The sequence below is a fragment of the Trichomycterus rosablanca genome, chromosome 9 (assembly GCF_030014385.1).
Source record: "Trichomycterus rosablanca isolate fTriRos1 chromosome 9, fTriRos1.hap1, whole genome shotgun sequence".
NCBI lineage: Eukaryota > Metazoa > Chordata > Actinopteri > Siluriformes > Trichomycteridae > Trichomycterus > Trichomycterus rosablanca.
The window spans coordinates 16,358,830-16,381,602 of NC_085996.1; the positions used below are offsets into that span (position 1 = coordinate 16,358,830).

The window sequence follows — 22,773 nt, forward strand, 5'->3', positions numbered from 1 at the left end:
TAACTGTGTTTATAAGAATGGAGACCTTTTACTTTGTTACACAAATTTTCTGTTGAATACATAAACCTCTTTCTATCTTGCTATCATAAATCTCTACCTTGTTTCCTGTGGCTGATGGTCAGCTTGGCTTGGTGTAGCTAAGTTGTCAAGTCTGCACTTTCTTTCACTGCTTCTCCGCTGTGCTTTCCTCCAATAGGCCCTCTTGCTTCTTTTTTCTCTCTCACTCATCTCTGCCACTGTTTTCACCTTTTCTTGTGATCTGAGCTTGTGCCATGCCTCTCTTTGCTTCTCTAAATATGCTGCCCTGCTTGCAGGATCAGCATCCCGACAAGCCCTGTATCTCCGCTGTTTCTCAGCTGCTGACATCTGTTTAAAACTATTGGATTTTTAAAAAAATGTGTTGCCAAGGGAGAAAGTGAAAGTGTGCCAATAGGAAGAAGAAGATATACTTTATTTGTCATGTATACATATACAGGTGTACAGTACAATGAAATTCTTTCTTTGCATATCCCAGCTTGTTTTTGGAAGCTGGGGTCAGAGCGCAGGGTCAGCCATTGTACGGGGTCCCTGGAGCAGACAGGGTTAAGGGCCTTGCTCAAGGACCCAACAGTGGCTGCATAGCAGAGCCTGGATTTGAACCGCCACTCTTCCGGTTGATAGCCCAAAGCTCTACCCACTAGGCTACCACTGTCCTAGGCTATATGAATAACATGTTGTGACATATGTGGACTGATAATGGTAATGATGTGATAATAATAACTTTTGATGTAGACTACTAGGTAACTTAGTTGACAGGTGACATAGTTGACAATTTCCCTATTTTGACCCATTTTGACTTCAGTGGTAGACCTTGCCTGGCTGACCCCATGTCATTTCTTGAACAGATTAATGTCTAATTTGAACATACAATTGAATTAAAATAATTAAAAAATTTTAACCATAACAACGTATGTAACATAGTTGACGGTCAATTAATATACTCATTGACAATGTTCTATTATAGATAAAATATTGAAAAAAATAAAAGGACACTCACCACAGTGTGTTCAGTATGCCCGCCACAGAGAAAAATGATATCATGTAATGCTGGTCACATGGTTTTGGGACAAACAATTTTTGAGTTGCTGGGGGGAGTTCTGTTAGTAACACAGTTGACAGAACTTTTGCGGACATTAATAAATTAAGATATTTAAATTATTTAAAAGAGGAACTCAATTTAAAAATATTATTTTTCTTTAGTATTTAAACTTTTGAAATAAATGAAAAATAGATGTTGTTGCCCTTAATGATTTTATTCATTATTTTAAAAACCAAGGCACCCTCAACTGAAAAACGGACACAGCAAAAACTGTTCATTTAGGAACATCATGACAAATTTCAAGCTAAATAAAGCATAGGATGCACATAATGTTTTTGTGATATTACAACATGTTTTCCATTAATAGGTAAAATATGACATTTTTGAAGAAAATAGTTAAAATAAATATAATTATTATCATTGGACATGGAATGTACCCCAAATTATAGAATGACTCAATTACTATTAGTAATTATTTTAAATTATATTTTTTCATTTTCCTATATATGTATGTATATACTTACACTCAAAACATAGTTAATAAATAAATATGGCGAATCATAATATGCATAAATAGGGATAATCATAATATATTTAATTTCAAAATATTAAATAGCATAGCCTAGTTGCATGCACGTAAATTCAAGTATGCGCAAGAATCCATGATGCACTCTACTGGGAGAAAAGCGGTAGTTCAAACTCTTATGTTCAACCCCAAGAAGTAAAAACACCCACGGAAAACACTGTAACGTGCATGTGATAATATAATATTTAATCACTGGCATTAAACTTTACATGCAGCTCGTAAGTACATCAGCTGTCTTTTTATTGCTGAATAATAAAACATAACAGTAAAATGGAAATATTACGGTCGTTTAGTATTTCTTTTGTTTAACGGTAATGCCCACTCGATTGAGAACTTGGAATGAGTCCATGTTGTTAGCTAGTGAGTATCGAGTTACCATAAGCAATGGTGTTTTATTTGTTGTTACTCGTAACGTATTAAGCAATAGATCTCGTATGTCGTGAGGAGGATTTTTATTAAACAGAGCTTACGTTATTTCAAATTGACGACAATCCCCAATGTTTATTTAATCGTGAAGTTTGAAAGGTAAGGGGCCTATTTACCAATACAAAAAATATAAGCTACGCTAGTTACATGGCAGGCCTTTATAACCGAATGGTTACAAAGGCAACTCGCTGTGTAAGTATTTTGTTTTAATATTTTGCATTGTTATTTATGTTAAGGTTATTAAATGCTTACACTGTATTTGTTTCGGCTAAATGAGTTTGCTTGTGTCTAGCCATTTTAGCCAGCTAACTCATGGGCTATGCTAAATAGTTTGGATGGCTTAGCTAATCTTTCTTGCTACATGGTTTTAGAAATCACCAATGTTATTTGCTCTAAAACATATCTTAAATGTACGTTTACCCAATTATTTTTAGACATCTAATGAAAATTGCTGAATGTATATTTAGCTGTTTATGTTACGGTAGGAATTATCACAGGTTAGCTTGTTAGCTGAAGTTGAGTACTAGATGCTAATCGCATATTGCTACTAATGTTTGTAATAATTATATCTGTCTGTACTTTGAACTAGTGTTGTCAATTAATAGGGTGGCAACAACAGCCGAGCTTTTCCTTAAAAGCAAGATGTAGTCATCACTTAGGCAGTTAATTTAGCATCTGCTTGTATAGCAACAACAAACTAAGCACAGTGTGTAATTTACCTTTATAGCATTTAGCAGAGGGTATTTTTTTCAAGCGACCTGCAATTGTGAAAGAATACAATGCTGTTTATATTCAGTTTCATTCATAAATAAATATTACAATCAGGTATTATTAATTGTTTGGCTTATGTTTAACAGTCCATCCTTTTATCTCATGCAGTGTTTAACTGTTGGATAAAATAATGTAGATTTTCTGTATTGAACAGTTAAGCAAAACAGCTGGCTGATATTGCCTGCCAACCGACATATTGGGTGAACCCTTGTAAACACTGTGGTCTAAATTCATGAATTAAGCTGCCTACAATTACACAGAGCATTTTCTTAAACATAAGTAACCTATTAAAGTATCCTTATTGTATTCAGTTTTCTTGTTTGCATATACTAGGGATTCTAATTTGGGCCTTTTTCCATCCATTAAGGTATTGTTACTAGTGGTTAATCATTAATTGACAAGCACTTAGCCTCTTATTTAAAAAAAAATGCATCAGAAGTTCCATAAACAAGTGTACATGCTTTATTTAGAAAAACAGCCTAAAGAGTAAAGACAGCTTAACATGGTGAATAGGGCCGTATTAAAAGCAATAACATGAACATGAACACCATGAGCAGTACTAGTTCAGCATTCTGAATGGGAATTTCTTCACTGGCTGAATGGAGCACTCTCAGACCAGTATCGACCTACCTTAGAGAACTAAATCAATCTAGACAGAGTTTAGCACTTTCACTCTCAGCAGCTTGGCTCTCAAATCGAATAGGCTGTTAAATAAATTTATATGACATTTTTAATCAACAGCATTAATGGAACAATAACTTTTTTATTTAAAATTCTGGACTTTGTAAGCAGTGTTTTACTTTATACACTTATTACAAATAAAGTGTTTAAATTTTTGTATTCCTTTCTTCTAGGATTTTTCGTGGAATGAGCATCCCATGCAGCATCCTAGGTATGAATGAAGTGGCTTGGCAGGAAACACGAGGTGGGATGCTGCATTCAAATGGTGCACCAGAGACTGGAGGTGTTAGAGTTCATGCTGGAAGCTCCCTTGCCACAGTTGGGGAAATAGTACAAGGCCCTGGCAGAGCACCCCCTCTGTCAGTTATGGACAGAACTACAAACACAAATCACGGGACGCCACAGCCTCCTGTCAGTGGTCGCTCCCAAGATGATGCTACTGTGGCCTATTTTTTTCAGAGGCAACATGGGGAACAGTTAGGAGGCTGCATGCCAAGCAAACAGCGCTGGCCCACTGCTGAAGGAAGCCATGTTGACCAGGTAATATTTGCTATTAACTTCTGCAAATGTTTAGCTATCTGCCGTATTTCAACAGAAGTATTGTACATCACTTGCACGAGACACTTTGGAGCTGGTATTATGTGTCTTAAAACAGATTAATACCACAGAGTAGTGCAGCTGTTTTTTTGTGTCTATATGATGTAGTTATATTTATAAATGTAGTTATTATATATATATATATATATATATATATATATATATATATATATATATATATATATATATATATATATATATATATATATAAATAATATCACGATATTTCAGGTTATTTTTGCGATAATGATATTTTTGGCGATATAACAAAACACTGAAAAATATTTTATTTATTTTGAGAAAAAACTATTGCAAACAATTTTTTATTTAGAATTAATATAAGTTAACACATTGTAAACAAATTTTAGGAAGTATGTAAGAATTACACACACTTTTCTTTTTTTTGTCTTTCCAGTAAAAACAATGTAGTGGCGAAGTCAGACAATTTCCATAAAGGTGGCCAGACTGAGACCATTGCTCACACAGGGGTCGCACAGAAACTGATACCTTTTTTTTTTTATGTGGTCACTCACTCATTTACCTATACAGGCAGTGAGTGCCATGTAGAATTACATCACGAAGACCCGCATAATAATAATAAGCTTTTTTCTCTTTCTATTTTCCCAGACAAGTAAAAAAAAACCCCCAAATATAGCAACCTTAACATTATGAGAAAGAATTTCAAAGATATTCCTTTGCAATACTGTATCATTTGGCTGCCAACTTGTGTGTAATGATGACACTCAATTGAACCCCAGAACATGCTAGTGTGAATGCATGGAAAAATAATTTTCTTTCAACAATATGATACAGACTGACCAACACTATTAAGCCAAATCAGCATTGAAAATTGACTTTACTTTTAATATCCTTCTATGATGCTGGAGCTTTTTAAAACGGAATGTTTTCTTTTAAATAGAAGTGTTATTTAACTGCTATTAAATTGTTTGGCGGATAACCGCCCAACCTGGCAACACTGGAACGCACAGAGCCCGGTGGGCCTTTACTCGTAGCGCGCCACAATTACTACTAAGTACAGTAGTAGTATTAGTACTAAGTAATAGTAGTACTACATCTGTGTTGGTAGTGGACATTAATGTTGAGAGTATTCCTGCACTGTTTGGTGGAGGTGCGCTGTTGAATTGTGTCCCTGTGTAAACCTGCGTGCAGAAATACTTCCGCAAAAAAGTTGTTGGCAAAGCGGTGGTTGGGATTTGGGTTGCCAAAGATTAATTTATGGTGGACTTGGAGTTTTTGGAACGAGCTCCTCCATTCCGCCATACTCGTTACTGTACCCAAATGACCCACGTAACGAACGTACGCCATTTGCGTAGCTGTGTGACGTCATTACGTAAAGTACGCAGAATATCGCTTTTATTACGATATGGTACTTTTTGTATCGTTTGAAAAATTATACCGGTATTATCGTGAACGATACCCCCTAATATATATATACTGTATATATATATATATATATGTGTGTATGTATTTTTTTTGTATTACTGGGACTTTTTATATGTCTCTGGCTTATTCTACTGTCATAGGTACATGGAACATAAAAAGTTTTAAAATTACCATGTATATAATAAAGGTCTTGAGTACTATAAGGTTTGCTTGGCCCCACAAAATGGCATAATATTTCATGAAATCAGTACACGTGAAACTGTTGCAATAAATACAATTTTTATTGTTTATTTAGTATTTAAGTATTGTACAATTACCCTTTAAAATGACATTTGCAAACTCCACTGTACAACTTGACCACTGGTCTGTTGTAGAAAAGTGGACTTTATATATCTCTGCTTCCAGTTTGCTTATAACATGGGTTTAGCAACTGACCAGAAGTATTTTCAGTCCTTGGCGGTATTTGAAAAATCCATTCGGTATGAGGAATCAAAGATGTATACTCAATACGTCATACCGCCCAGCCCTAACTGGACCTATACCTATTTCTATGTTTAAGTGAAACACACTTCTTGTTTGTACATGTTAAGGATGTTAAACAAAAATAGTTCATTAAATTCACAGAATGTGAACAAATAATGGCCAAGGTGATTTGAGTTAGGTTTTTGGGCTTGGCTCTGCTTTTTCAATTGATCTTATATTAGAGGACCTTGTGGATTTTTACCTATTCATAGCAAACCAAAATCTGTTTAATTTTCTGTCATTTCAGTTTGTTTAGCAAGATACTTTCTTCAGTGTTGTGGTAATGCTGGAAAACAGGAAACTGCATAGGATCAAAACCAGATTATATTTCCAAAAAGTCAAACGTTTTCCTCTTTAACAGCAGATGGCAATATACAATTACAGCAATTGATGTCTCTTCAAGATTTGCAACTTTGTATTTGGGCAGTCTATCCTGTTTGTCCAATGTTTAATGGCGTTTAAGCATAGGGTTTTTGCTATGCCTCTTAATGTTATTCAGCTAAAGCCACTCCAGTGTTGTTTTGGCTGTATGCTGTGGGCCATTGTCATGCTGAAATGGGAACTCTCACCCCAATTTAAGTTTGTGTGTGCTCTGGAGAAATTTTTCTTTAAGGATGAATCCTGTATTAGGCTGCATTGATCCATCCCTCAATTCTTACCAGTCTCCCTGCCCCTGCTGCCGAGAAGCACCCCCTTAGCATGTAGTTAGCACTGTAGTGAAATTAACGAGGCGATGTGCAGTGCCTGTTTTTCACCAGAAATAGTGCTAACTGCTCAAAGAGTTGCAGTTTCATCTTCTCAGACAAGAGAATCTTTTCCCTCATTCCATTTTGGGCTGTCTGGCCACTCTATAAAGGCTTGATTTATGAACTGCTGCAGAGAAGGTTTTCTGTCCATGGGTTTTCCTGTCTCAGCACAGGAATTTTGGAGTTTTATTTAGGGTGACCTCCGGGTCAATTTTTACCTCCCTCATCGAGGCCCTTTTCCCCCTAACTGTAGAAAAGTTCAGTGCTTTGCCAAGCTTTTTCCTTTCTAGGATTTTTAGGGCCATTGTGGTCCTGGGAACACTTAAAAAAAAGGTTTTTAATTTCTGCCACAAACTGTTTGTGAAGATCCCTAGACAGTTTCCTGGTCTTCTCAGTCTCTGTCTATACATGTGTAAGAGCTGCACTCCAATTGTGTTTCAGGCACACCTCAAGGATAATTAAAGTAAACAGGCTTGACCACAGTTTGGGGAGCCACAGGGTCTAAATACATTTGTGGATAAGAGACTTTACTGTTTGATTAAAATGAACAGTAATAAAATGTTATATGCACATCTTTGTCTTAAATTCAAAATGGCTAAAGTTTATGTTTGTCTAGCAGCAAATTGTCTGATATATTTTGTTGTTTGCCATGTTGTTTAAATTGAATGTTAAAGAACATTAAGTGTATGAGTTAATTCATCTTTCTTTGTAAATGCTTAACTTCACATTTAAAAGTTGTATGTTGTGCGTTAGTGAAATATTCTTTGTTGCCTGGAATACATTTGATTAAATTGATTTTTTTTATTTAAATTTTTTACAATGTTATTGTAATACATACATCAAAAAACTTTTATGTGCAGGTACGCACCATGGATGAAATGAATTATGATTTTCAAGCACTTGCATTGGAGTCTCGTGGAATGGGTGAGGTATGACCCTGTCTTCTAATTAGATGTATATTTATTTTTTATTTCTAACAGGTTTAGTCAGTTTTTGGTGGCAATGTTTCTATGTAGAAAGTGGATATAAAAAGTGTACACACCCCTGTTAAAATGCCAGGTTTAGTAATGTAAAAAAATTATACCAAGATAAATCATTTCAGAACTTTTTCCACCTTTAATGTGACCTATACCCTGTACCTCTCAATTGAAAAACAAACTGAAATCTTTAGGGAGAAGAAGTAAAAAATAAAAAAATAAAATAATGTGGTTGCATAAGTGTGCACTAGGGTTGGGCGATATAACTCAAAAGTTAACTGCTTAGTTTATAGTTACAGATATTTCTTAAGTGTATGAACGTGTACGATTAGTTATGCCTGTAATCCAGAATTAAGTTCTATACCGTAACAAAAAATATGAATGTAAATGTTCATGTTGCGATGACGGTGATGTAAAATAATGTTAAAATAATTCAAAGTCCAAACATTTGAGTGGTTAACGAGAACGCTACTTTACATGTCACACAAGCTCAGTGCAAAACACGAGCACGGAAACGGTACAAATCCGATCTCTTCCCTACACGCCAGACAATATATTTTATAATTCACATTACACGACAGGTGAGACGTTCTTTTTTTCTTAATATAGCGCTTTTATTTAGGAAAAAATAGTTCTTACATAGGCAGGAAAATCTATGGCAGAACAGCGGATTGGGCGTAACGTTATTATTACTGTTTGCTCCTTTTTCTCAACACTTGTGCTCGATTTACACTGAAGATATATTTAGTAAATAAGTACATGTCCGCGCATGCATGCGCTTGTGTTCATTTCCGGTTGAACTGATAAAAAATGTTGATTTTGAAAAATTAAAAGACGAGCCGTTATTCAGTTTCTGCTTGTTAGCTCACAGCTAACGCTAGCCAGTGCGTCTCTCTGTGTTATCACCAGTGAGCACCCCACAGCCAATCAGCGAGCTCCAACCGCCTACCCCTCCCACCCCTCCCTTACTGTGGATGCGCGCATGTCCTAAGTCTCAGTTTTCAAGGTAAACCTGAAGCAGAAATTTGGCACTTCACATTTAAAAAATACCGTCACCATTTTTGAATACCGTCACCATTTTTGAATACCGCGGTATACGGTAATATCGTCATACCGCCCAACCCTAGTGTGCACACCCTCTTATGACTGGGGGTGTGGCTGTGTTCAGAATGAACCTATTACATTCAAACTCATGTTAAATAGGAATCAGTAGACACCTGCCATCATTTAAAGTGCCTCTGATTAACCCCAAATAAGTTCAGTTGTTCTAGTAGGCTTTTCCTGACATTTTCTTAGTCGCATCTTACAGCAAAAGCCATGGTCCGCAGAGAGCTCCCAAAGCATCAGAGGGATCTCATTGTCAAAAGGCATCAGTCTGGAGAAGGGTACAAAAGAATTTCCAAGGCATTAGATATACCATGGAACACAGTGAAGACAGTCATTACCAAGTGGAGAAAATATAGGACAACGGTGACATTGCCAAAAACAGGACGTCCCTCCAAAATTGATGAAAAGACAAGAAGAAAACTGGTCAGGGAGGCTACCAAGAGGCCTACAGCAACATTAAAGGAGTTGCAGGAATTTCTGACACGTACTGGCTGTGTACAACATATGACAACAATATCCCGTATTCTTCATATGTCTGGGCTATAGGGTAGGGTGGCAAGATGGAAGCCTCTTCTTATGAAGAAAAACATCCAAGCCCGGCAAAATTTTGCAAAAACGCATTTGAACTCTCCTAAAAGCACGTGGGAAAATGTGTTATGGTCTGAGGAAACCAAGGTTGAACTTTTCGGCCATAATTCCAAAAGGTATGTTTGGTGCAAAAACACTGCACATCACCAGAAGAACACCATACCCTCAGTGAAGCATGGTGGTGGCAGCATCATGCTGTGGGACTGTTTTTCTTCAGCTGGTACTGGAGCCTTAGTCAAGGTGGAGGGAATTATGAACAGTTCCAAATACCAGTCGATGTTGGCACAAAACCTTCAGGTTTCTGCTAGAAAGCTGAAGATGAAGATGAAGAGGAACTTCATCTTTCAGCATGACAACGACCCAAAGCATACATCCAAATCAACCAAAGAATGGCTTCACCAGAAGAAGATTAAAGTTTTGGAATGGCCCAGCCAGAGCCCAGATCTGAATCCGATTGAAAATCTGTGGGGTGATCTGAAGAGGGCTGTACACAGGAGATGCCCCCGCAATCTGACAGATTTGGAGCGTTTTTGCAAAGAAGAGTGGGCAAATATTGCTAAGTCAAGATGTGCCATGCTGATAGGCTCCTACCCAAAAAGACTGAGTGCTGTAATAACATCAAAGGGTGCTTCAACAAAGTATTAGTTTAAGGGTGTGCACACTTTATGCAACCACATTAGTTTATTTTTTTATTTTTTACTTCTTCTCCCTAAAGATTTCAGTTTGTTTTTCAATTGAGATGTACAGGGTATAGGTCACATTAAAGGTGGAAAAAGTTCTGAAATTATTTATCTTGGTCTCATTTTTTTACATTACTAAACCTGGCATTTTAACAGGGGTGTGTACACTTTTTATATCCACTGTATATATACAGTCAAATGTCAACATCTACATTTCAGTATTCCCCTGACAGCGGCAGGATGTGGTGAATAGTATGTATAGTAATAGTCAGATATCATCAGCATAGCTTACATACAAACTAGATACAAATGTATGTAAAAAATTGAATACCAAACACGTACAGTTTGCTTAAAGAATAAACTAAACTGAAAAATTCTGCTTATTATTATTTAAATTATGACATTTAATTTGTTGTTTGTTGTGATTTTTCCCTTTTTTATAAACCCAATTTATAGAAAAAGTTGGGACATAGTGTAAATTGCTACATAGACTATTCACTATATTATCCATGATAGATTGTAAAAGACATAAATTATGTAGTCTTGCTTTGAGAAATGTTATTTTAAAACTGAAAAGAAAGTTGCGATGTGGTCAAATGTGATGCGATTTTTATGGTCCGTGACGTGATTTTCATGGTCCATGAATTAGGTAAAGCCTTAGTCATATGTTATCAACTGTAAAACCTTTGATATTTGAAATGCATGCTTGTTTTTGTTTGTTGCAGCTTTTGCCAGCAAAAAAACTGTGGGAGTCAGATGAATTGGCAAGAGACGGACGCAAAGGGATTTTATTGGGAGAGGAGTGGAGAGAAAATGCTTGGGGGACTTCTCGTAAGTAGCTAGCAGACTTATCACGCCATGTTCTAAAATTAAATTAAATGTAAATTAAAGTGACAACAGGTCCACTGGAGAGGCAAAAACAAGACAGCCCCCCAAAAAAGAAATGCTTTTGTAGGCCAAACACAAGAAGGTTTGCTGTGTCTCCCAGCATAGTCTCAGGAGCATGGAGGAGATACCAGGACCGATGTCATAACAAAAGGAGAGCTGGACTGGGCTGTGCCTAATGTGCCCAGAGGTTTTCACTGACTGTTGTTTTGTCAATTAACAACAGTAACATTTGATTAGCTGTCAGTGAAATACGTATTCAAAGAACAAACACCCTAGGTGGTGTAAATAACAAAAAAATTATCGTGGTGTGAACCAAAGATGAACCCAAGATATTTAATGTTTTGTCTGATCAGTTACATTTTATTTGTTGATATACACCGATCAGCCATAACATTAAAACCACCTCCTTGTTTCTATACTCACTGTCCATTTTATCAGCTCCACTTACCATATAGAAGTAGTTCTGCAATTACTGACTGTAGTCCATCTGTTTCTCTGCTTCTCTGCATGCTTTGTTAGCCCCCTTTCATGCTGTTCTTTAATGGTCAGGACTCTCCCAGGACCACCACAGAGTAGGTATTATTTGGGTGGTGGATGATTCTCAGCACTGCAGTGACACTGACATGGTGGTGTGTGTTAGTGTGTGTTGTGCTGGTATGAGTAGATAAGACACAGCAATGCTGATGGAGTTTTTAAATACCTCACTGTCACTGCTGGACTGAGAATAGTCCACTAACCAAAAATATCCAGTCAACAGTGCCCTGTTGGCAAGTCCTGTGACCACTGATGAAGGTCTAGAAGATGACCAACTCAAACAGCAGCAATAGATGAGCGATCGTCTCTGACTTTACATCTACAAGGTGGACCAACTAGATAGGAGTGTCTAATAGAGTGGACAGTGAGTGGACACTGTATTTAAAAACTTCATCAGCACTACTGTGTCTGATCCACTCATACCAGCACAACACACATTAACACACCACCACCATGTCATTGTCACTGCAGTGTCATCCACCACCTCAATAATACCTGCTCTGTGGTGGTCCTGACCATTGAAGAACAGGGTGAAAGCAGGCTAAAAAAGTATGTAGAGAAATACAGTAGATGGACTACAGTCAATAATTGTAGAACTGTGAATTGTAGAAGTGCTTTTATATGGTAAGTGGAGCTGATAAAATGGACAGTGAGTGTAGAAACAAGGAGGTGGTTTTAATGTTATGGCTATCAGTGTACACCCATTCCTGCATTTTAGGCCTTGCTCTTTACACAGTGAAATTTCTCCAGATTTCTTAAATTGTTTAATAACATTATGCATTGTAGAAGGAAAAATATGCAAATCCCTTCCAATCTTCCATTGAGAAACATTGTTTTTAAACATTTTGATCATTTTTAATTATTATTATAATCAACTTGGTTTAAAAGAGCGCATCTACAGAACAACAGAAAAACAACACTAGACAAGGTTTGTAGACAAAGACTAAAATAAGAATTATCTACCCTTCCTGCAGTGAATATAACCACTGTGTAAGGACAGTGTAAAACATCTAAATAAATAAATATTGCAAACACCTGTTTGAAATCATAGCATTATTTATTATTTTATTATAGTCTGTTATTGCCTTGTCCTTTGATTTGTACCTGGTAGAAAGTTAGGCTGTCAGAAAGTCAAATTTCCTTCTATATTTTTGAAAAGCAACTTACGTTTAAAAACCAATTCATCTTTGGCAGCCTAACTGAAAAGACTGGATCTGTAGGCCAAGAGTCAAAATTAAATTTGCTTAATAGACACATATAGTTTTAAGTAAACAGCAGAAGGCATTACTTAAAAAGTAAAATTCTATGCTTTCTTTAGATCACTCAGTGTCACAGCCCATCATGGTGCAGAGGCGACCTGGCCAGAGTTATAATGGGAATGTAGATGCTAGCTCAGTGCTTTCTCCACGATCAGAAGGCGGGGGCCTGGGTGTAAGTATGGTGGAATATGTTCTCAGTTCCTCTCCTGGAGACAAGATGGATGGCCGCTACAAAAATGGAGGATTTGTGAGTAATTTTCTTTTGGTTTGGTTAATTATGTAACAAGAAATTAGTCACAACCAGCCAACACTATATAGTGAAAGATGGTATGTTTCTTCATATGTTTATACATAGCCATTAAGTATTTTTCACCTCCTGATAAACTTTATATAATAATCCGAAACAATTTAGTGTGACAGATGTGGAAAGATAAGATTAAAAGACAAACATTTGCAGTTATTTTATTAAAAGGTACAATACCACTTATACAATTAAGTAATTGCCCTCCAAACTTAATAACTGGTTGTTTCACCTTTAGCTGCATCAAATGCAAGCAAATTATTCTGATAACTACGGGAGCAATTCTTAACCTTAATGTGAAGTGGTTATGGTTTACTATTCTTTGTATAACTGCTTAAATTTGCCAACATCAATTGGCTTTTGAGCAGGGTTCAAGTCAGGAATTTAATTGGGCCAGTCCAAATCCCTCATTCTGTTTTATTTAAACCATTTGAAAGCAAACTTGAATTTGTGCTTCAAGATGTTGTCTTGCTGCTTAACCTATCTGTGGGGCGGCATGGTGGCTCAGTGGGTAGCACTGTCGCCTCACAACAAGAAGGTCCTGGGTTCGATCCCCAGGTGGGGCGGTCCGGGTCCTTTCTGTGTGGAGTTTGCATGTTCTCCCTGTGTCCGCGTGGGTTTTCTCTGGGTGCTCCGGTTTCCTCCCACAGTCCAATGACGTGCAAGTGAGGTGAATTGGAGACACTAAATTGTCCATGACTGTGTTTGATATAACCTTGTGTGACCTGATTAATCTTGTGTAATGAGTAACTACCGTTCCTGTCATGAATGTAACCGAAAGTGTAAAACATGACGTTAAAATCATAATAAACAAACAAACCTAACTGTGCTTGAGCTTTAGGTAGTGCTTTTAGAAGGGATATGTTTGCGATTTTTCTATTTCTTTGCCAATCTACTTGTTTTCAATTGCTTACTGCAGTGTCTCTGTTGAAAGCATTTTGGTAGCCAAGACACACTGTTCCAGAATGGGAAACACATACCAACAACAAACTATACAAGATCCACCCTACCATAAACGCTGGTAAAGCTCAATACCCCCAAGAAACGTTGGGAACAATGTTTATACACAATTTGCCGCACAGGACACACCAAACTAACCCATACACACCTGCTTAAAGGAGACCAGGCCCCCACTTGCCCCCTCTGTAAATCAAGAACTTCTATCAAACATATCCTCTACTCATGCCAACAAAAGAACATCATCAGAACACAATTCTACAGTTCAAATAACTACAAGGAAATACTCACATCAGTACCCCCCAAAAAACTGCGTAAATTCTTGGAATAACTTGCAATTACAAACCATTTAAGTTAGATCCTTACAGTCACACAAACACTCTTAACCCACCACCTTGACGTTTACATAGTCTATTAGTTAGCCATGATAATAGCCATTGCAGTAGGGTTGGGCGGTATGACGGTATTACGGTATTACGGTATACCGCGGTATTCAAAAATGGTGACGGTATTCAAAAATGGTGACGGTATTTTTTAAATGTGAAGCGCCAAATTTCTGCTTCAGGTTTACCTTGAAAACTGAGACTTTAGGACATGCGTGCATCCACAGTAAGGGAGGGGTGGGAGGGGTAGGCTGTTGGAGCTCGCTGATTGGCTGTGGGGTGCTCACTGTGTGATAACACAGAGAGACGAGTGAAAAGCCACACTGGCTAGCGTTAGCTGTGAGCTAACAAGCAGAAACTGAAAAACGGCTCGTCTTTTAATTTTTCAAAATCAAAATTTTTTATCAGTTCAACTGGAAATGAACACTAGCGCACGCATGCGCGGACATGTACTTATTTACTAAATATATCTTCAGTGTAAATCGAGCACAAGTGTTGAGAAAAAGGAGCAAACGGTAATAATAACGTTACGCCCAATCCGCTGTTCTGACTCTTGTCTGCCATAGATTTTCCTGCCTATGTAAGAACTATTTTTTCCTAAATAAAAGCGCTATATTAAGAAAAAAAGAATGTCTCACCTGTCGTGTAATGTGAATTATAAAATATATTGTCTGGCCCTTTAAGAATGTTAAGTGCACTATAGAGCGTAGGGAGCGAGTGTGTAGGGAAGAGAGCAGATTTGTACCGTTTCCGCTCTCGTGTTTTGCACGAAGCTTGTGTGACATTTAAAGTAGCGTTCTCGTTAACCACTCAAATGTTTGGACTTTGAATTATTTTACCATTACTTTACATCACCGTCATCGCAACATGAACATTTACAGTCATATTTTTTTGTTACGGTATAGAACTTAATTCTGTATTACAGGCATAACTAATCGTACACGTTCATACACTTTTAAGAAATATCTGTAACTATAAACTAAGCAGTTAACTTTTGAAATATATTGAAGTGTTTAGCCTGCTATTATTCAGTTTTGTGTGGGCAGAGAGAGATTACAATGCCAAAATGTTGTGTTAATGTTTGTGTTAAAGTGTAATTGATACACATGCATTTATACTTATGCGTATTTATTATAGATCAGATAAGATAAGCAATGTTTGACGTTCAGTTTGTTAAATCTTTTTAGAATAAAACATTGAAATATTGTAATTACACTCAAGTGTGTACACTGTAAAGTTTGTCCGCGACCCCCCCGCGGTAATACCATATACCGCGGTATTTCGTGAAGACGGTATGACGGTATGAAAATCGGCAATACCGCCCAACCCTACATTGCAGCTGATATGGCGTTTAGAATTAAACAAACAAACACACTGTTCCAAGGTATCTCTATTTGAAGGTAATGATTCTCCAATAGTTTTCTGGAATCCCAAAGCCCTAGAAATGGCTCATAACCTTCTTTAGACTTATATATTTTAATAACTTTTCTCATCTCTGTTTAAATTCTGTTGAGCATGGAATTGAGTGCTGTGTCAAGACCCTAGTCTTAGTATTGCTAGATTGCTAGGTTCTATTTAAAAGATGCTTACATTTAGCAGAACTCAATAAATAAAATGATTATTTAAAAACTGTATTTTGTGTTAACCCAGTTGTTTTTCTTATTACCTATGTTTGGATATCTGAATTAAATAATTGTTACAAGTATGCAAAAATAAAAATTCTGTCTTTACAGCACTGTACAGAACATTTTGCAAAAGAAGACATTCTAAAAGCAATTTGAGTTAATTACAGTACGTTTTGTTATAGGGTGGAGAAGCTGCAGAAAAAGATGCCAGGGAAAAGGTTGACTTAAAGGAAAAGGTTTCGCCCTTTGAAGAGGACAAAAGCACTGAAATGAACATTGGAGATGATGATGCTGCCAAAGCCAGTGCTCGGGGTCTACTTAATGGAATGGAACATGACTGCAAAGACTTTAAGTATGAAAATATTTAGAGTAGGGATGCAAATTGTTAATTTCTTTTAACTGATTGTTATTACTTGACAGTTAATCGATAACCTATAAGCTTAGAGCCTTCCATTAAAATATAAAACACATTAAACAATTTTATACCACTAAGACTTTGATTAAATGAAAGAGTAACATACTGAACATAGCAGTAATGTAGAAAAGTAGGATAAATGTAAACACCATGAACAGAATCAGTTTTGCATAGTCAGTAGGGAACCATTTACTACAAGTGCTAAATAAACATGATAAATAATACAGAGGCAGTCGATAAGTTAAAGCTTTTTATGACAACATTAGTGCTTTAATATTCATTCAGCTTTACCATATGTGATTTTAATGAGCAGTAGTTTATGATTTATGTAATAGCAATATATGGAAACGTTTCTTTTGTGTGATAGAGCTGCACATACACACTGAGGGAGGGTCTCAAATAAGCAGTCTGAACTCTTACATTAATCAAACAATTACTTTTTTGTTGGTTACGGGTTAACCAGTTAATAATTAAAATCTTAAGTCAGTGGAAAATAAACAGTAGTTTATTGTTGATTGGTAAAGTTATAGAATTTTATTACCAAAATTAAATTTTTAATAGTTAATTTAGAATCTGTGGGCTGTCAGCCTTTTCTCAAGATTGTGCTGTATAGAAAGTAGCACTTTGAAAAACACCTTTTTTATTGAGCTGTGCTGCTTTTTACCAGAATTTAATTCCTAATACTTGTTGTAATTGATTCAACCACAGCCCTACCCCAGGCAGTCGCCAGGAGTCCCCTACAGAGGCTGTCGAGCGCTTGGGCCCCAGTCAATCTGGACTGGAGATGATGGGACAGCACCACTTGCATGCTTTGCAGGTGGCCACCACCACTCCCAGTAAGCCCTCTACTGAGGTTTTTCAGATCCAGGAGGCACAGAGCATGGGTGGCATAGAGCAGCAGGCTGGCGTTGAGTCACTTCAGTTCGAATATGCTGGAAACCAAATTCAGATGGACTCTGCTGGAGCACCATTGGGCTTGTTTGACTACAATTCCCAGCAACAGGTGAAATTTTTAAAATCGAGTATTGCCAGTTAAAGTTTGTTAACTTACAAAAAGTTTCAAGAATTAGAATATTAATTACAGCATGAGGTAAGATTAACTTTGTTTAATTATCTTTAAAATATTGAAATTTGTTTTTGACTTGTACAAAAACAAGTATTTGTCAGTGGTAAATGTTTTGCAAAAGTGCTGAATGCTTGTTGCACCTCACTGCTTCACTGTTATATAAAAATATATTATTTTTGGGCAAGCAAGTAAGTTGCAGTTATGTACCTTATTCATAGTTTTTTGTTTTATTGAAATAAATATAATAACTTTATTGGTTATACAACCAATAATTTGGAGATATGAGGTAGATTGTGCTTAGAATAAGCACCTAATTTTGTAAAACTTTTATATGTTGTTTTAAGCAACTGTGTTGATTCAGCAAGATCTAAACTCTTAAGGTTAAATAAATTGAGACTTGCATTATGAAATGTACATTTATTTTATAAAATGTCATGAACATATTCAGATAAATTTGTAATGATTTAAACAGTGCTTTCAAACATATTTACATGTACTGACTTGCAACCCACAACATGATACTGACTCGATCATAGTGACTCCTCAGTACCCAGCTTGGCTGTATACTAAATGATTTTAAGTTACCTTGCAGTTATTTGACCTTTTAAAACTCAATCCATGAAGCTTTTAATTAACAGTTTCTTTTTGCTGATGTCTGTCTATTTTAATTGCTGCATGTTTAAGCAATTGGTCTCGGGTCACAGCATCCCATTTTTGTTTTGAGTCAGCACTTTCAGGAGTGGACTTTGATTTTTCATATTATTGTCTGTCTGCATAACCCAACTACACCTCAGACTGAGCTTACAGAGATACTTGATAATTTAGTGTGAAATTCTTCACACTACCGATAACAAAAAGTCTTCCAGGTCTTGGTGCAGTAAAGGTTGCCTAAACCATCATCATTGCCATGTTTGACTGCTGCATATTTTCTTTTGATTCTTTTGTTGTTGACACCCTTGAAACAGTTCAGAATTACTGAAAAACACCAGTTCCCACACAGCCTCATTTTATATATATCAGTTTTCATTCCATATATTTCAGTTTGATTTTATATATATATCGAGTTTCATTTTATATATATCAGTTTTCATTCCATATACAGTGTATCACAAAGGTGAGTACACCCCTCACATTTCTGCAGATATTTAAGTATATCTTTTCATGGGACAACACTGACAAAATGACACTTTGACACAATGAAAAGTAGTCTGTGTGCAGCTTATATAACAGTGTAAATTTATTCTTCCCTCAAAATAACTCAATATACAGCCATTAATGTCTAAACCACCGGCAACAAAAGTGAGTACACCCCTAAGAGACTACACCCCTAAATGTCCAAATTGAGCACTGCTTGTCATTTTCCCTCCAAAATGTCATGTGATTTGTTAGTGTTACTAGGTCTCAGGTGTGCATAGGGAGCAGGTGTGTTCAATTTAGTAGTACAGCTCTCACACTCTCTCATACTGGTCACTGAAAGTTCCAACATGGCACCTCATGGCAAAGAACTCTCTGAGGATCTTAAAAGACGAATTGTTGCGCTACATGAAGATGGCCAAGGCTACAAGAAGATTGCCAACACCCTGAAACTGAGCTGCAGCACAGTGGCCAAGATCATCCAGCGTTTTAAAAGATCAGGGTCCACTCAGAACAGACCTCGCGTTGGTCGTCCAAAGAAGCTGAGTGCACGTGCTCAGCGTCACATCCAACTGCTGTCTTTGAAAGATAGGCGCAGGAGTGCTGTCAGCATTGCTGCAGAGATTGAAAAGGTGGGGGGTCAGCCTGTCAGTGCTCAGACCATACGCCGCACACTACATCAAATTGGTCTGCATGGCTGTCACCCCAGAAGGAAGCCTCTTCTGAAGTCTCTACACAAGAAAGCCCGCAAACAGTTTGCTGAAGACATGTCAACAAAGGACATGGATTACTGGAACCATGTCCTATGGTCTGATGAGACCAAGATTAATTTGTTTGGTTCAGATGGTCTCAAGCATGTGTGGCGGCAATCAGGTGAGGAGTACAAAGATAAGTGTGTCATGCCTACAGTCAAGCATGGTGGTGGGAATGCCATGGTCTGGGGCTGCATGAGTGCAGCAGGTGTTGGGGAGTTACATTTCATTGAGGGACACATGAACTCCAATATGTACTGTGAAATACTGAGCAGAGCATGATCCCCTCCCTCCGGAAACTGGGTCGCAGGGCAGTGTTCCAGCATGATAATGACCCCTACACACCTCTAAGACGACCACTGCTTTATTGAGGAGGCTGAGGGTAAAGGTGATGGACTGGCCAAGCATGTCTCCAGACCTAAACCCAATAGAACATCTTTGGGGCATCCTCAAGCGGAAGGTGGAGGAGCGCAAAGTCTCGAATATCCGCCAGCTCCGTGATGTCGTCATGGAGGAGTGGAAAAGCATTCCAGTGGCAACCTGTGAAGCTCTGGTAAACTCCATGCCCAGAAGAGTTAAGGCAGTTCTGGGAAATAATGGTGGCCACACAAAATATTGACACTTCAGGAACTTTCACTAAGGGGTGTACTCACTTTTGTTGCCGGTGGTTTAGACATTAATGGCTGTATATTGAGTTATTTTGAGGGAAGAATAAATTTACACTGTTATATAAGCTGCACACAGACTACTTTTCATTGTGTCAAAGTGTCATTTTGTCAGTGTTGTCCCATGAAAAGATATACTTAAATATCTGCAGAAATGTGAGGGGTGTACTCACTTTTGTGACACACTGTATATCAAGTTTCAATTTTTATATATCAGTTTTCATTTTATATATATCGAGTTTCATTTAATATATATCAAGTTTTATTTTATATATATCAGTTTTCATTCCATATATATTGAGTTTCATTTTATATATGTTTTCATTCCATATATATCGAGTTTCATTTCATATATATCAAGTTTCATTTCATATATATTGAGTTTCATTTTATATATATCAGTTTTCATTCCATATATATCGAGTTTCATTTTATATATATCAAGTTTCATTTTATATATATCAGTTTTCATTCCATATATATCGAGTTTCATTTTATATACATCAGTTTTCATTTCATATATATCGAGTTTCATTTTATATATATATCAAGCTTCATTTTATATTTTCATTCCATATATATTGAGTTTCATTTTATATATATTGAGTTTCATTTTATATATATCAGTTTTCATTCCATATAAATCGAGTTTTATTACATATATAATTGTTCATTCCATATATATCAGTTTCATTTCATATATCTCGTTTTTCATTCCATATATACAGCTCTGGAAAAAAATAAGAGACCACTCCAGTTTTTTCTTAAATCAGCATCTCCACGTGTACAGCAGCCGTTATGAAGAGAATTCCTTCACAGACACACCTCATTCTACTTAATGAGATGCTGATTAGGTGAGAGATTGTGCGTTACTGCGATTTTATCATGGGGAAGGTTGTTTTGCCTAAAACCTCTTTCCCCGTGATAAAATCATAGCAGTAACGCACGGTCTCGAGTGGCTTATTGCTTTTATAAATGTGAGAGCAGTGTGCCCGTGTCCATGATGCCTCAATCATCCACGCTTCTTCTGTTGGAGCATGCTGGCAGTGAACTGCATGGCTTGATGATGCTGCTGCTCCAGCATGTCCATGTGCAAATCATCTAGGAAATAATTTCTGTCATCGAGCTGTATCTCTGGCCGGGCCACCAGCAGACATACGTTCTGGTACTTCTCACTCGTAAGCAGGGCCACCGCCTCCTCCCGGTTCTGTACATTTATACCATTAATCTGGATTATTCTGTCCCCCTCCCTAATTCGACCTCCTCTTGCTGCAATGCTGTTTGGATCAATCTCGCTTACGTAGATCCCGGTTTTATCTTCATCATCAGTCCTGTAGCACACAGTCAAACCCAACTTGTCCTGGATATTTGTCCTGTACAAATCCACCTCCTCATACTCAAGCTCCTCTCTTTCCATGTCCTGCTGCATGCCTTCTAGGAAATCATTAGTGTCGAAGTATTCATGCCCAGAAGAACATCCATCAGGTAGCAGATACTGATCCAGCGCTGGTGGTGTAGAGGCAGGCAGCTTGCTAAGAGCCATGATATGCTGAAAGGTGATGTCTGTCTGAGTGCTGATGTCCGTAAGCTGTGTGTCCCCATCAGGCCCTGCTGGTTTGGGCCCCGGCATCCTGCGCAATACCTGCACTTTGATTGGTTCCTTGGCTGTGCGGAAGGCCTCCACTGCCTGGTCATGGGTCGCCTTGGACAAGTCTTTGCCATTTACCTCCATTATTCTATCATGAAGCTGTAGACATCCTTCTTTATCAGCAGCTCCATTCTCCACAATCTTTGATACAAAAATGCCTTCATTTGAAGTCCCATCTTCATTTTCCGCACATGGTCTTCCTCCGACAACATTAAATCCCAAAGATCCAGATTCTCTGTAGAGTACAACCGTGACACTTTTGCTCTCACCACCCTTGACGGGTGGAGCGAGGCTCTTGTTGAGCGAGTCGATGCGCGCACTGTACTCGGTGAACTTTTTCTGATAGCGGAGAGCAGTTATTTGCAGCTCGTTGTGGACGGCAGAAAGTTGCGCCAGTAGGGATTTCTCCCTTTTGCTTGCGCGCATTGTTTGCTTTTTGCACTCCTTCTCCAGGTTCAGCACTTTGGCTTGCAGTGCACCGTTGTGCGCCTTGAGGGAGCGCACGCAGCAGTGCCCGTCCGTGTAGTGTTCCTGGTGGGTGAGAGGCAGCCCGCAGCCCTGCTCGCACATCCCGGCTGCCCGGTACTCGCAGGAGTTGCGCATTTGCGCCTGCACGTCTTTCAGATTGAGCACCTGGCTGCAGCCTGTGTTTCGGCAGCGCGCCAGGGCGAAGTCGCACTGCTCCGAATGCTCGGAGAGTTGTTGCAGTTTAACGATTTGGCGACAGCCCCATTCCTGGTGTTCACCGAATGTCCAGCTTGAACATGAGGCTCTTGAGCGGTGGCGCGTGGTGCAACTCCTGGGCAGACACGCGCCGGCGGTACACGCAAGCGGCACAAAAGACATGCCCGCACGGCGTAGTGAGCGGCTCTTCCAGCACTTTCTGGCACAGGTTGCACTTCAGGTCCAGGTCCACCGCACCGCTGAAACGATCCAACTCAAAGCCCATGCGGAGGTTTTAAAAGTTTAAGTCCAGGAAAGTT

General features: G+C 38.0%; 1 protein-coding gene across 4 annotated transcripts in view; it reads left to right on the forward strand.

Moving 5' to 3' along the window:
* The first annotated feature begins 1,791 nt into the window (after positions 1–1,791).
* The window catches only part of pum2 (pumilio RNA-binding family member 2), a 47,542-nt gene continuing 26,560 nt past the window's right edge, over positions 1,792–22,773 (forward strand). For 3 of the 4 annotated variants that reach the window (XM_063001966.1, XM_063001969.1, XM_063001968.1), the window contains exons 1-7: positions 1,792–1,882; positions 3,716–4,082; positions 7,672–7,740; positions 10,889–10,994; positions 12,904–13,091; positions 16,293–16,462; positions 17,234–17,528. In XM_063001966.1, coding sequence (XP_062858036.1) covers positions 3,729–4,082; positions 7,672–7,740; positions 10,889–10,994; positions 12,904–13,091; positions 16,293–16,462; positions 17,234–17,528 — 1,182 coding nt within the window. In that variant the 5' untranslated portion in view covers positions 1,792–1,882; positions 3,716–3,728. Of the gene's footprint in view, positions 1,883–2,123; positions 2,190–3,715; positions 4,083–7,671; positions 7,741–10,888; positions 10,995–12,903; positions 13,092–16,292; positions 16,463–17,233; positions 17,529–22,773 lie in introns of those variants that run through there. The other variant, XM_063001967.1, reaches the window with a different exon arrangement.